Source organism: Prunus dulcis, chromosome 2 (genome assembly GCF_902201215.1).
Source record: "Prunus dulcis chromosome 2, ALMONDv2, whole genome shotgun sequence".
Classification (NCBI taxonomy): domain Eukaryota; kingdom Viridiplantae; phylum Streptophyta; class Magnoliopsida; order Rosales; family Rosaceae; genus Prunus; species Prunus dulcis.
Window position 1 is genome coordinate 487,044 of NC_047651.1, and position 13,913 is coordinate 500,956.

Here is a 13,913-nt window from a genome sequence, read left to right on the forward strand (position 1 = left end):
TAAGGGCAATTTTGTTTATTTTGATTTTTTTTAAAAATTTCTCTCTCCTTTGGGTTTTTCCAAAGTCTCCCTTCAAATTATTGCACTGCTTAAATTCATCTAAAGATAACTTACTCATACCATAAAAATTTATGGTTGATTTTTTATTATTTTTTATTATCAGATATGATCTTAAAAAGGAAGCTTTGAAGATAAGCGATTTCGATCATCAAACCACTTCACTGAGATGAGAATCATATGAGAAATATAGCTAGCATTCCCCTTTTGAGAAAGTAAATATCAAATAAAATCAAACTTACCACAAACAATTAGAAATCAAACTTACCACAATGATATTAATCTCTCGTCTATTTAAATCGAACTTAAAACCAACTCCAATCAAATAGAAACAACTATCACTATATCAAATGTTGATATTCTTTATATTATCTTTTATCTCTCTTTATATAAGATATTAATTGCACACATTATGTCATAGTTGATATCTTAATTATAATGTAAAATTATGCAAATCATAACTGGCTTGAAAAGCCTATTAAATAAATAAATAATAATTGGCATGCCTATAGAAGATAATAATTGATATGAATTACATGATATTAGTAATTTAATATAAAAATAAAGATTAATAATGAAAGTAGGTAGCTGGCATGTATTGGAATTGCCATGTAAAGCACCATAATACAGAGACATGACATTGTATAAGATCATTGGTTGGTATTTTGATCTAAAATAGTAAATGGTTTATCAGATTCCTCCAAGAAAAAGAAAAGGGACAGAATATTATTATTTATTACTTCACATCCCACTAAGACGTGTCTATAAATAAACCGGAAGCTTCTTAATTTAAGCTCACAAAATTGTCCCAATACACACTCAACTCAACTCAACACAAACGCACACACAGAGCTTTCCTCTTCTTTTCATAAATAAACGTAAACGCGTTCAGACTTCCGTGTTCCCGCCGCCTGTTTCAGACCATTATCTCTCTCTCTCTCCCTCTGAATGGTCAATGAGAGAGAGTAAAGGAAGCTCATAAATACAGAAAACACGCAAACAAGATCAAATTTTTTTTGTCCTTCTTTCTTTTGAAGAAGAAGAACAGAGCTTCTCTGGCTCTCAGCCTATCCTATCAATGGCCAAGTCAAAGAACAACAACACTAATAAGCTTTCTTACATTTCAGTCCCTTCTCAGATAATCAATTCTTTGTCATCATCTTCTCTGCAATCGCTCCTTCTTTCACCTAAGAAATCTTCAAGGAGTAAAAACAGGTACTTGAGCTGGTTCACCAACTACAGGAGCCCAAAGTTCTGGGTTTTATTTCTGTTTCTCTTTGGCTTTCTTGGTATGCTGAAGTTGGGATTCAACCTTGACCCTTTGATCCCATATTCTCCATACCCATGTACCACAACTCAGTTACAGACCTTGGTCTCTAATGGGTATTTAAAATCACATATGGCTATTGCTTCAAATGGTGAAAACAGTCACCAAGTTGAGGTTTTCAACAGTGTGAGCCATTCACAGCCTTTGATTTCAAATGGGAATTTGAAATCAGAGGTGGATGTTGAAGAAGCTGAGAAAAGTGAGTTTTGGAAGCAACCGGATGGTTTGGGGTATCGGCCGTGCTTGGCCTTGAGCAATGAGTATAAGAAAGCTAGTGTAGGTATTGTGAAGGATAAGACAAAATATCTGATTGTTGTTGTTTCTGGTGGGATGAACCAGCAAAGGAATCAGATTGTTGATGCTGTGGTTATTGCTAGGATTCTTGGGGCAGCTTTGGTTGTTCCCATTTTGCAAGTTAATGTTATTTGGGGAGATGAAAGGTAAAGAATGCTACAACTCACATTTTCCTAACTGAAAGGATATCTTCATTTAATGAGTTTGTGCTTTGTTGTTGTTGTTGGTTTATGGTTGATTTCTGTTGTGCTATACTGTTTAGGAACTCAGAGTTTATTTCTGTGTCTTATTTTATGGGTGCAGTGAATTTTCTGATATCTTTGATTTGGAGCACTTCAAGAAAGTTCTTGCCAATGATGTTCGTATAGTTTCTTCACTGCCATCGACACATATAATGACAAGGCCGGTGGAGGAGAAACGGACTCCCCTTCATGCTTCACCTAATTGGATTCGGTCACGTTATCTCAAGCGGGTAAGAATCGTTGCTGTCTTTGTGCTTGCTTTCAATTAAGCAACCGTGTTGTTTTTCAAAAGATTTTGTTTTTCAAAACATTTATGTTGTTTTTCAAAACATTTGAATAAAGGAAATATGAAAGAGAGAAAAGATGCTTTGGCAGCTGTTAGATTGTTATGTATGGAGCTTAAACTTGTTTGTGGGCCTTGTGAAACAATCGGTTTGGTTTTGTTTGGTTCTTTGTTTTTGCTGGTGCGTTCCTACACAAGTGTCGGCTTTCGACCTGCTGTTCTCATCTTTTAGTTTTTACTATTGTTCCTACTATACTCTAACCATGCTGTGATCACACAATTGAAGAGCCGTCCAGTCCAATCCAATGCCTAAAATGTTGTACTTAATTATCTAATTGTAGTAGTTGAATATGGGTGTTTTGGAAAGATAAATCTCATGTGCTGCCTATCATTTTAACTATATAAAACTAATGACGAGTGCAAGTTTTTCTGATCTTATGCTAAAAATTATAATAATTTTGAGTTTGTTGATTTCAGTAACATGATTTTTTATTCATGATTATCTGTCTTGTCGTGTGTGGTTAGAACAAATCTCCTGTGGAATGCGAATCAGCACTACAAATTATGCTAATTCCTCTTTTTCTTTGCAGATTAAAAGAGAAGGGGTTTTGCTTCTAAGAGGCTTGGATTCAAGACTCTCTAAGGATCTTCCATCTGATCTTCAAAAACTTCGATGCAAGGTAATGTGCGAAATACGTCTTTAATTTCCTTTGTATATGCAAACTGACTTTGTTTCTTTTTGTTTTACCTGGTATGATGGAAAATAATTGACTACATTTCGACTGTATTGACAGCCTTTAGATTTGTATCAGTCGTGAATAAATCTGTAATTTTGATTACAGAAATGAAAGGAGGTTCTAGTTCTAGAGACAGCTGACTCTAATCTCTTCTTTGTTTGACATCAGGTTGCCTTTCATGCATTGAGGTTTGCTCCTCCAATTTTGGGAATTGGTAACAAGCTTGCAGAGAGGATGAGCAGTAAGGGACCTTACCTTGCCCTTCATCTCAGAATGGAGAAGGATGTATGGGTGAGGACTGGTTGCCTTCCTGGTTTGAGCCCTGAATATGATGAGATAGTAAACAATGAGAGGATACAGCGGCCAGAGCTCCTAACTGGAAGATCGAACATGACGTACCATGAAAGAAAACTTGCAGGTCTCTGCCCCTTGAATGCCTTGGAGGTGACCAGGTAAGAATGTTAGCCAAATATGTATTTATTTTAAGGCATTTTAACATAAACCAATTTGATATCTATTATCCTATTTGTTCTATGTATCAGAGAGGTTTATAACAGGAAAAATTTTGTGTTTTAGGTTGCTTAAAGCTCTAGGAGCACCAAAAAATGCAAGAATATATTGGGCTGGAGGGAATCCATTTGGTGGAAAAGAAGCCTTGCTGCCATTAACTGGAGAATTTCCCCATTTTTACAATAAGGAAGATCTTGCTTTGCCCGGTGAACTAGAACCTTTTTCAAATAGAGCTTCTGTCATGGCGGCCATTGATTATATAGTTTCCGAGAATAGTGATGTCTTCATGCCGTCTCATGGGGGAAATATGGGCCATGCTATCCAGGTATAGTTTATTTGTTTTGGTCTTAACAGATAGGTAATATATGCTAGATAAAATACTTCACAAGTACAAGAGAGCACAACAATATGACTGAAGTAAATCAAGTTGAAAGAAAGTGAAAAAGAATGAAATACTTAAGGATACTTGCGGAACTGATCTGACATTGTTAAATGAAATCATGAGTTGAAGTGGGGCAAACGTACACATTTGGACTGAGTACCTTTGTATTTTCTAGAAAATATTTGAGGAACATATAATACAGATACTATGAAAAAAGTTTTTGTGCATGCGTAAAATTCTTGAGAGGTAAAACAGCCTGGAATAAGAAAAAAGAGATGTGCCATTGGGGCCTTGTCATGAATTACTATTATTGTCACTTCTGCCTTTTCCATTTGGAAAAACTTACAGAATATAGGATGTATACAGCTAATAGAAAAAAGAAAATTGTGTTAAAGAAATATGCTGGGAAGACAAATAATATGAAAATGTCATATGAGTAGTTCTTTACACATGATGGTTGCTTAATTTGCTGGGGACTTCTCTTACACCAAGATTTGTATTTTCTTTCAGGGCTACCGTGCCTATGCTGGCCACAAAAAGTATATAACTCCAGACAAAAGGCATATGCTTCCATATTTTCTGAACTCTTCTCTCCCGGAAGCAGAGTTCAATAGGATCATAAAGGAATTGCACAAAGATTCATTAGGGCAGCCAGACCTCAGGACTAGCAGAGCTGGAAAAGATGTCACAAAGTATCCTGTTCCCGAGTGTATGTGCAATGATTCTCGTACTCATTCGTATCTGTGAGTTAACTCTGCAATGGCCTGCTTCATTGACAAATTGAAACTTCTCAGAAAATCCCTTGAATTTGAGCCCGCTGGAAAGGTTTCTGCAGGGCAATGATGGTTCTTTGGATGGCCAGTTTTTAAGAGCAACAGCATCACACTCAACTTGTGAGTTTGCTCACATTTTTTCTTTCACACTCCTTCCTTTGTGGGCACATTCAAGTGAGGAAGACAAATGGATGCTTATAAGATGATACAGTATATGGTTCTGTGGAAAGAAAAACTCTGTGAAGCTTCCCTGTCCCCTGGATTTGCTTTGGGACTTTCATAAGCAGCTGGCAGAAGGCGAAGAAGGTCCCCTAATTCTTTAATTCTTTATAGGAAATATTCTTTTAGGATAGATTTTCCCCATTTTGGTTTCGTTCATTTATTGTGCTACATCGATGTATTATAATTTATAGAACAAGCATGTAAATAAGCATATTTCCAGTAATAATACATATATATTTTTTGCAAGCTCCCATCATGTTGGAGTTAAGCACATGTGCTGGTTCTTCATGCCGCAATTGCAGCAGGTTCAATTTTCTTGTAATGCTCTCTGTACATTGATTTTGCAAAATTCACTATATTTATTTACCTTAATTGATAAATCAAAGAAGCAATTTTTCATAACCCACTTTCCTGATATTGACCTGATTTGGGAATTAAACTGTCACATGTAGACCTTTAACAGTTCTCTTTCTCACATGTAAGCTGCTAGCGGAGGGATCCCCTTACATGAATTCCAAATGTATTCACACTTTATTATCACGTCAGGGGAGTTCTGGAGGAGGCAGTCAGAGAAGTTCCATCCCTAGAGCTTGGTGAGAGTTCAAGGTAAGTAGAAATATTTATTTGAGGCAAAATCATACAAATTGTGACAGACACATTATGAATGCACGTAATGTCTCAGATCCACGCTTACTATTAACAATAGTATCAACTGTACATGAGAACTAAACTGAATCGAACCAACTTATAGGCTGACTATCAAATAGTTGTCAAAAGTGTTCTAGATAGGCAGGGTCATGGGTGTACTCGGGGCAAAGGTATTGGAGTGTGAGATGGCAGATATTTGAAATCCAAGCTACATATAGAAATTTAGACATTTCTCCACTGAATCATGTAACTCATTATTTGCTATTGGATTTCCACAGGCTGAATCATGCAACTCAGTATTTACTATTGCATTTTCAAATCTCTTTTCCATACAGAGACTTTATTTGTTTAATTGCTCCGAAGGTCCAGTTCTTCTTTGTATTATAATTATCTATCCTTATTTATCTTACCAAATGCAATTTCCAATTTTATTTTATTCACTTTCATATGGTCTCTAGTCCCATTAACATTTTACTTCTTCCACTCAACAAATTATCTGATGACTTCAAGTTGAGTGGAACAAGAGTGGGATGGAACGAAAATAGTTTTGAACAGAACTTTTAGGCAACCCATGTTATTCATTCATTTATTAAGAGCCAAGTACTCTTACAATTTTTAGAGCATCAACATCAAATTTAGATGGAGATGCTGTTAGGAACTCCCATTCCTGTGACCCCAGGTGCTGAGAATGGCTTCAAAAGCTCATATGGAACAACACCTGCTCCAACTCTGTTTTTCAGTTTCAAGTTGGTATTCCTCTCATCAATAATTCCTTCCAGCCTCTTCAAATTTCCATTGAACCGCTCGAATGCAGCATTTATCACAGGATTTTCAGCCCAGGATGACTCCAGTTTCTCACCAAGATACTCCTCATCCGGTGAATGATTAGATAACACATCCAAGACAGCCATCACTTTTGTTGCTTGAATCTGTGAGGGGAAGCACATCAGCAGTGCCATTTCGGGTTTCTTCAAAAAGTTCTCGAAAAACTCCTCAGACGGATCTTCAGTTGGCATATTGGTACGTGCGATTGTAGGCTTGTTTGGGAAGTATCCAGCATACATGTACTGTCCAAAGTTCACAGCTGCATGATGCCCAGCTGTTACCCAAATAATGGTTGTCAAAATGTGAATTAGATTTTCTGGGGTTTTCAAAACAGGCCACCATGGCTCATCTTTCTTGTCTGCATGTCCTTTTGTCCTAACTTCTGTCCACCAACCTTGAAGCTCCGTATCAGACTCAACAAGAGTTGGGTCTGGATAGTAGTGGTTTACATAGTCACCCACCCACTCCTTAATGGCATCCCAAAGAATGAGACCGTCATTTGCAAATGGGTAGTCTTCAATTGTTAGCTTCAAACCATGCTCAGCTGTAGGATCCTCAACTGCCATTCCCCTGAAATTAAAGCAAACAGTAATTAGCCGATGAACTTCCATGGCGTTTCAAATGAAGTTTTTGTCTTTTAAGATTGGTAGCAACTAGATTGCATTCTTCGTTATAAAAAAAGTTGCCTGCAACAACACATGGTTTGGATGAATCTTATATTAGTCGTATCATGTGAAATACCTTCTGATGAGATCAGCTGGCAAAGCTTCCATGTCAAAGCGCCAGAGCTGGTCATAAGCAGCAGAACTGAGCTCAATGGAGTACTTTTCAGGTGAGAAGCAGCCCTCGATGATTCCACCTGCATTGATGAGGCTTTCTCTAGCAAGAGCATTGATTTCCATTGTATACCGAAAATGAGGATGCAGAAGTCTATAGATAGGATGCATTGCACTTAATTGTCGATTAGCTGCAATTATGTATGGCTCTGTAGCACAATGAGTCCTCAGCCTGTGAAAATATAACAGTGCAAACATGTTACCAACCATGCAACACTGACATACTTGCTACTTTTCAAATCCCCATTAGAGTAGATTCTTGCTTGAACTGAAGGCATGAGCTAGAAGCACCACTTGGGCACAGATATGCTTACCAGTGGATGACAAGCTGATGATAGCCAGCATCATGAGCACAAACATGGGCTTTAGCGAGCCTCCACAGCCAGCAACCGGTGGCATCCCATGTTGGGGTGAACACTTGCTTCCATTGTGGCTTGTCACCAACCGGTGGTCGAGTGAGTTCAATGGCAACAGGCCTCAGCGTCCCATCCTCGGTGAGGAAGAGTAGTGTCCGAGAACCATACAGTGTGGTTCCTTCAATCTCTCTTACTTTGTTCACATAAGGCATGTAAAGATCATGGTAATCCAAAATAAACATCTTCTTTCTTTTTAAAGCCTGCATTTCAAGTTCAAGCAATTGGCGTGCACAAGGACACACACAGTTTACACGATTTCAAGTTATATGCATCAATGGGGGAAAATTTTCGTCCAGTTTAAAGGTGTACAATAAGAAAAATATAGGAGAGTTGGTGTCTATTTCGTGTTACCTCATCGACAGTCATACAACCTTGATCTCTTTCTCCACCAGTTCTGTTGTAATCAATGATTCAGGTGGGCCGTAAATCTCAGGGTCAAGTTTACTCTTCAATGGCCACTCCTGCAGGTATAAAAATACAGAATTTAGCACCACAAGAGAAAACAAGATATGCTATTAAACACCGTAATTACTTGACCAACAAGGAAGATGGACGGGAGGAAGGGAACGTAGAAGTTTGATTTTCTTACTGAAGAGAAAGAGTTGTACTTGTATGTATAAGAAAGCATACCGTGACAAGTTCTATACTGTATGGATTAAGACCAGCTAGAGTTTGCCGAGAAAATTCTTCATCTCTAAACCAAGCAAACTTATCACCTGTAGAAGACGATTACCTTAATCAAAAGGACAAAGACAATGTGGTATTTTTCTCTTACTTAAAAGAGGACACAGACATGTACACAGAGAGAGAGAGAGAGAGAGAGAGAGAGAGAGAGAGAGAGGAGGAAGGCATACGGTCAATTATTTCGGGGGTCTCGAAGAGCAAAAGATCGTCTCCCCCATCAGTAATGGTCTTGACGAGCCTTGGGATGATTGTCTGAAAAAACCCACTAGTTTTTGGCTTAGGCAATGTGACTCCTTCATTGAACAGTGAATCAATGGCTGTGAAGTATGGAAATCCTAATTCTGGATTAAGAAGCGCTGTCTCAAGCGAAGGGAGCAACGCGTGCAGCACAGATTTCAGGGTCTTTCCTGCAAATGTGAGTTCTTTGACCTCTGCAAATGCTTCATCTCTTGGTACATACACACTGCTGCTTCTTTTTTCTGATAAGGGGTCTGCATTGACATAACAATATGATACAGTTAATCGCATAGCTCTAATAGTTTCTCAACCATACAACTACACATGCTTAAGCAACATACCAAATAAACAAATGGTTCATATAGTTAAAGTAGACATATTCCATTTTCAAAAACATTAAGCGCATAGTTATTTGGGGAATTTGGTTACCTTTTTTGGTGCGTGGCCGTCCTGTTCTGCAGCGCCTGGGATATGGATGTTCTTTGCTGCCAAGGACAGGCCTAGCCAGTTCCTCTTTGCTATCAGGATCTCCAAGATCATTGTATGTGTCATAATCGTAAATCCTATCGGATGTTTTTCTTTCACCCTCTCCATTTCCTCGCAAATTTTCCAGCTCTAGTTCTCTTAGCCTCTTCAACCCACTTGGTGTCTCTGATGGTATGTAAGACTGCTCCATTGTTCACATAAAATAAATGAACACACATAAGATTGAAGTATAAGTAAGTTTAAGAAGGTGTAATTACTAGAAATTAAAGAAAGTATTAAGGATGTAAACCTTGTTAGTGAAAAAGATTCTCTTCTGTGGATTGTCAAACTTGGCATGAACCCAAGAATTGCATGGAACATTAACAGAGCCATTTGGGAAGCCCTGGAGGTCGATGGTCTTGATGAAGATCTCCTTGTGGTGCTCATTCTCTACCTCAATTGCTCCAACCTCTCCAAAACCTGCTGGGATTGTGAAATTACTCTCATATATCACATCATCATCATTGTGGCTGGCTTTGTGCGCATACCCCTTGATCCTGTCCTTCTCCAAACCCGTCTCTACAAGAAAATCCATTTTACAAATATATAATCAGTAAATTAATCAGTATTTCCAAAATTCTTTATTGGTTAATCATAAACATCAAATTCTTCCAGCGTTACTTTATTTTGATATAAAATTAATCGAACAATATGGGTTGTGAAAAAAATAATAATAAAAAGTTATACTATACAGTAGGGTGGCAACATGTTGTGTCACGGTGTCATGTCCCCTTTGAGTTATCCCGATGCATTAGATGGGTCATAAATTTCCAACTCATGTTACTTAAATCATCCTACTAACCCGTTTAAGCGGCTTAACCTATTTAACATATTTAAACTCATGGACTAAAAGTTGACCAAAAAAAGTCATGTACTAAAAAATATATTTTAACTCATTTAATATATTAAATATTAATCTTATCAATAATGTTATTCGTATATAATAAAAAACTTATGATAATATATAAGGGACTTGTAGCTCAAATGATTAAGAGTATTTATCATACATCCTAAGTCCTAGGTTCGATTATCCTCTCTCTCAATATTTTTTGTGTGGAAAAAAAAACTTATGATATTACTGAAGTAATATACCAAAAAACAAATTTAATGTTAAAAAGAATATTTTAACCTTGTAAAATATAAACTAACAAATTAAACACCTTAATGAGGCCACTCTTAGGGCTTTCCTAGTGGCTTTTTTGTTAAGACAATCATTATTGGTGTTTGTAATCTTTGTTCCAATGTTTGAATGAATTTCTCTCTTTGATCCCCCAATAAAAATAAAAAATAAAAAAAAACTTCAAATGTGACAAATTGTAAAAGGATTGACACGATTTGTTTATTAATTGGGTTGAACGGATTGGTAAACAGGTTGATGAGTTGACTCGAATTTAACATGATTTTTTTACCGTACGAAGTGACGTGCATAAATATTTGGGGGATTTCGATCAATTCATTGGTGTCGTCGAATTTCCACCCCTTGTGAGTACATATTTGATTGAAGAATAGCGTAGTAGATTCTTACTCTCTTTGGTTAAGAAAAATAGTTCACACAGGTAGCCTAGCCAATAGTGAAGTAAATTAGCATAAGAATGTTACTGCAGAAAGAGAAAATGAGGGATGTGGGAGAGAGCAAATGGGGAGTCAACAAAAAAAGACATATTTTACTGTCGGTGGTTAACAAAAAAAGTTACTCACTTAACTGTTGATAAAACGCTTTGGGCAAACTGATTAATTTGCTTTTGGCAATTATGTTTCAGATCTAGCTGTAATTAGACTAGGTCTTTTGGTTGTTGTCAAAGTTGGGAGGGAGAGGGGCTCGGGGGACTTAAGACCACTGGGAAGTACACCAAAATTTGAACAATTTAAAAGTATACTAAAATTTAAAACACTTGGAAGTACACCAAAATTCTAGTGCAATCAAATGCGAATCTATGCCAAAGATATTTTCTTTTTAATTTTAAAAAAAAGGGTATTTTTTTAATAAGGGGCTGTCAGACTTTTGGCTCTCAAAGACCCAAGGAATAATGAACAGCTAATTATTATTACTCTTATAACAAACAAAGAAAAATGTAACTGTAAATGATTTTTGTATATGCAAAATGGAATAAAAATAAAATTTGTGCTCATCTAAATCTATGCGTAGTTAATTAAGGCTACACTGGCCCAAAAAACTTAGGGGGGAGTTTGGTATCCTATTCAAATAAAAAACTCAAAAACTTTGATTTTTCTTAAAAATAAGAAGTTCTTAAATATACTTTTAAGATTCAAAAACTTGTTTGGTATGCAACTTGAAAACTGTTTTCAAATTTTTAAAATTTGAGAACTTGTGGGTTATTAGAAAAAAATTGAAAAAACAGATATTTTTTGTTTTTAATAATTGGGGTGATTTCTAGTTGTTCTTGAGCTTGAGTTTTTAAAAATAGGGCTACCAAACAGGTTTTATTTGTTTTGGACTCAAATTTTGTTTTTGAGTTTAAAAAATTGAATTCAAGTTGAATACCAAACAGGTCCTTAATGTTCTCTTTTCTGAAATTAAAAAATAAAAAATAAAAACTAGTTAGAACTAGTCTTTTGCTTGGTATATTGGTGAAAAAAAAAATGGAGGGAAAAATAATGAAAATGAAAACTAAAAATACTTCCAAGTTGTTTTGGAAAATAGGGTGATTTTGAAAACTGAAAACGGCAAATATGTTTTAAGTTCTTAAAAACAGTGAAAATGAAATAGTTATCAAACAAATAATTAATATTTATTTTTTAAAATTAAAAAAAACTAGTTTTTTATTTGGCATATCTCAGGTGGTTCGAGAAAATTTTGAGTTTAAATTTCATGAATGACAATAAATATCGAAAAAAATTCTTTTTTATTTTTTATTTTTTATTGAATGAAGTGAATAAATTAGTAGTGCTTACTGGAGTCAAGCTCGGCGCTAACAAGCTCCAAAAGAAGTGTTTTGCCGAGCAAATCGGTAATTTCATCGAGAGGCCGAGTCAGTATGCTGGAGAGGAACCCTGCTGCCTGCACTGTAACCACAGCCTTCACACTAACTGCCTTGTTCTCTGTTGAGGTTATAGTTGTGGTCACCGTGGACACTGCTGCAGATGATCCGCGCTCACCAGAACTAGCACGGATCACCACGCAGGAGGAGGACGTTTTCTTATTATGATCATTTTGACGGACAGGATGGCGTGGAAGGATGTTGATGAGAGAGGGGCTTCCATGCCTGATCAGATAATTGGAATGAATGGAGGATATTGGTAAGAGAGAGAAGGATGGAGCATGGTTGAGTTTTTGCAGCTGAGAGTTCATCATGTTTCTCTGCCTTTTCTATTGCTAGAATGTCCGTGCATTTGTAGACATTTATATATATATATATATAGAGAGAGAGAGAGAGAGAGAGAGAGAGAGAGAGTAATGTGTTGTAAAACATGGTGCACATGTCTGGATCTAGCTAGGGAGGAGAAAAGAAAACGATTGGTCTTATCAAGGATTAAAAGAATACTACAAAGTAGCGGTAACTAATTGGTCCCCTCCGTTCCATGATTCTTTTTTCACATTCACATGGCATCCCTTAATGCCTTAGCGGAAGGAAGAGGGAGAAGGGCTTTTTCAAATAGTCTCACTCAAGATAAACGGGAAAAGGGTTGTGAGTGTTTTGTTGTTGTTTGTATTTTGTAAAATCTGGAGCATCTAAGTAATCCAAGGGTTTAAGATTGGACACATTAATATTTTTGCCTTCTGCAATTGAAATTGACGGGAAGGTACTGTCGTTATACATCTTTCAATTTCATTTCCGGAAGATTCTTATCAAGTTATCATCTCATTTTCTCAATAAATATGAATTAGATCAATTGATTATGGTAGTGTATTTGTTGAATCCGAAGTATTGATAATCTTTTTAAAATAAACAGGACAAAAAATCAGTGTGTTTTTGGAAGCAATTAAATATAGAAACTGTGAGTGTGCCCATGCTCGTACGCCTTTTCCATTTTTCACAACAAAAAAAAAAAATCTCATGCCCCCACTATCCTTTTTTTTTTTTTTTGTTTCCTTTGTAAATGTTGAAGAATGCTAATTACTTAAATGCCAATAAATTAAAAAGTCGGGAGTGACATGCAAAGTTTAGATACAGAAAACAAATATTATAAAGAGAAAAACCGAGGAGAAAGTTGACAATTGTAAGGTTATGAGTTGTACATACGCACCACCATTTAGTCACATGGTGAAATTAGAATATATCCCGTCTCTTGGCGTGGCAGTATTATCGTGCCAAAATGTGGATGTGATAAAAAACGGTTTTCGTCCATAAAAATTATTAGATATATACAAGGAAGTAATGCCAATTATATTATCGTTCTATTTGTGCATGTGATTGGAATTCAATTCTATAGAATTATCTTTGATCTCCAAAAGGTTTTTTTTTAAAAAATTTAAAGAGAAAATTCACACATACACGGGTATCATAAGGAATTGAACTCGTGATCACTGGAGCACACCAAAAATTTGAGCCAATTAAACTAACAACCTATTAATAACCAGAGATATAGTACTGGTTTGGGAATGATTCTCAATATTCCATAATTAGTACTTAGGAGAACCATCTCTTATGTGCTTTTTCATATAATCATTTTAAGTGACTTTAAGGGTCAGTTTGGCATTGCTGTGCTGTGAAAATAATCATTGTCAGTGTGAGAGAAAGCGGTTTGGCGTTTAGTAAAATTTTTGTTAAAAGTATAGTTGGTATTAATTTCCCCATTATCAGAAAATGATTGCTATATAATTATTAAACACAACACCTCTTCAAAATTGATTTCTGCATAATTAGAAAATGAAAGCACCTCATTAGCTACTTTCCCTTATAGCTTTCTCTCACATCAATTTTTAACAATAAATTATTTTATCATAGTTTACCAA

At 36.1% G+C, this 13,913-nt stretch overlaps 1 protein-coding gene and 1 pseudogene across 2 annotated transcripts; one reads left to right on the forward strand and one right to left on the reverse strand.

Moving 5' to 3' along the window:
- Positions 1 to 871: 871 nt before the first annotated feature.
- On the forward strand, positions 872 to 5,100 carry LOC117618729 (O-fucosyltransferase 20-like). The gene is made up of 6 exons (XM_034348435.1): positions 872 to 1,824; positions 1,982 to 2,150; positions 2,794 to 2,883; positions 3,109 to 3,392; positions 3,517 to 3,775; positions 4,343 to 5,100. The coding sequence occupies exons 1-6, from the start codon at positions 1,136 to 1,138 to the stop codon at positions 4,577 to 4,579; spliced, it is 1,728 nt and encodes a 575-aa protein (XP_034204326.1). The 5' UTR covers positions 872 to 1,135; the 3' UTR covers positions 4,580 to 5,100.
- Positions 5,101 to 6,020: 920 nt separating this feature from the next.
- LOC117618728 lies at positions 6,021 to 12,348 on the reverse strand (annotated as a pseudogene). The gene is made up of 9 exons (XR_004584488.1): positions 11,912 to 12,348; positions 9,249 to 9,517; positions 8,903 to 9,140; positions 8,407 to 8,727; positions 8,183 to 8,268; positions 7,904 to 8,013; positions 7,451 to 7,752; positions 7,042 to 7,308; positions 6,021 to 6,870 (listed from the first exon to the last, which is right to left on the reverse strand). The product of XR_004584488.1 is annotated as a linoleate 13S-lipoxygenase 2-1, chloroplastic-like (transcript).
- Positions 12,349 to 13,913: the final 1,565 nt, after the last annotated feature.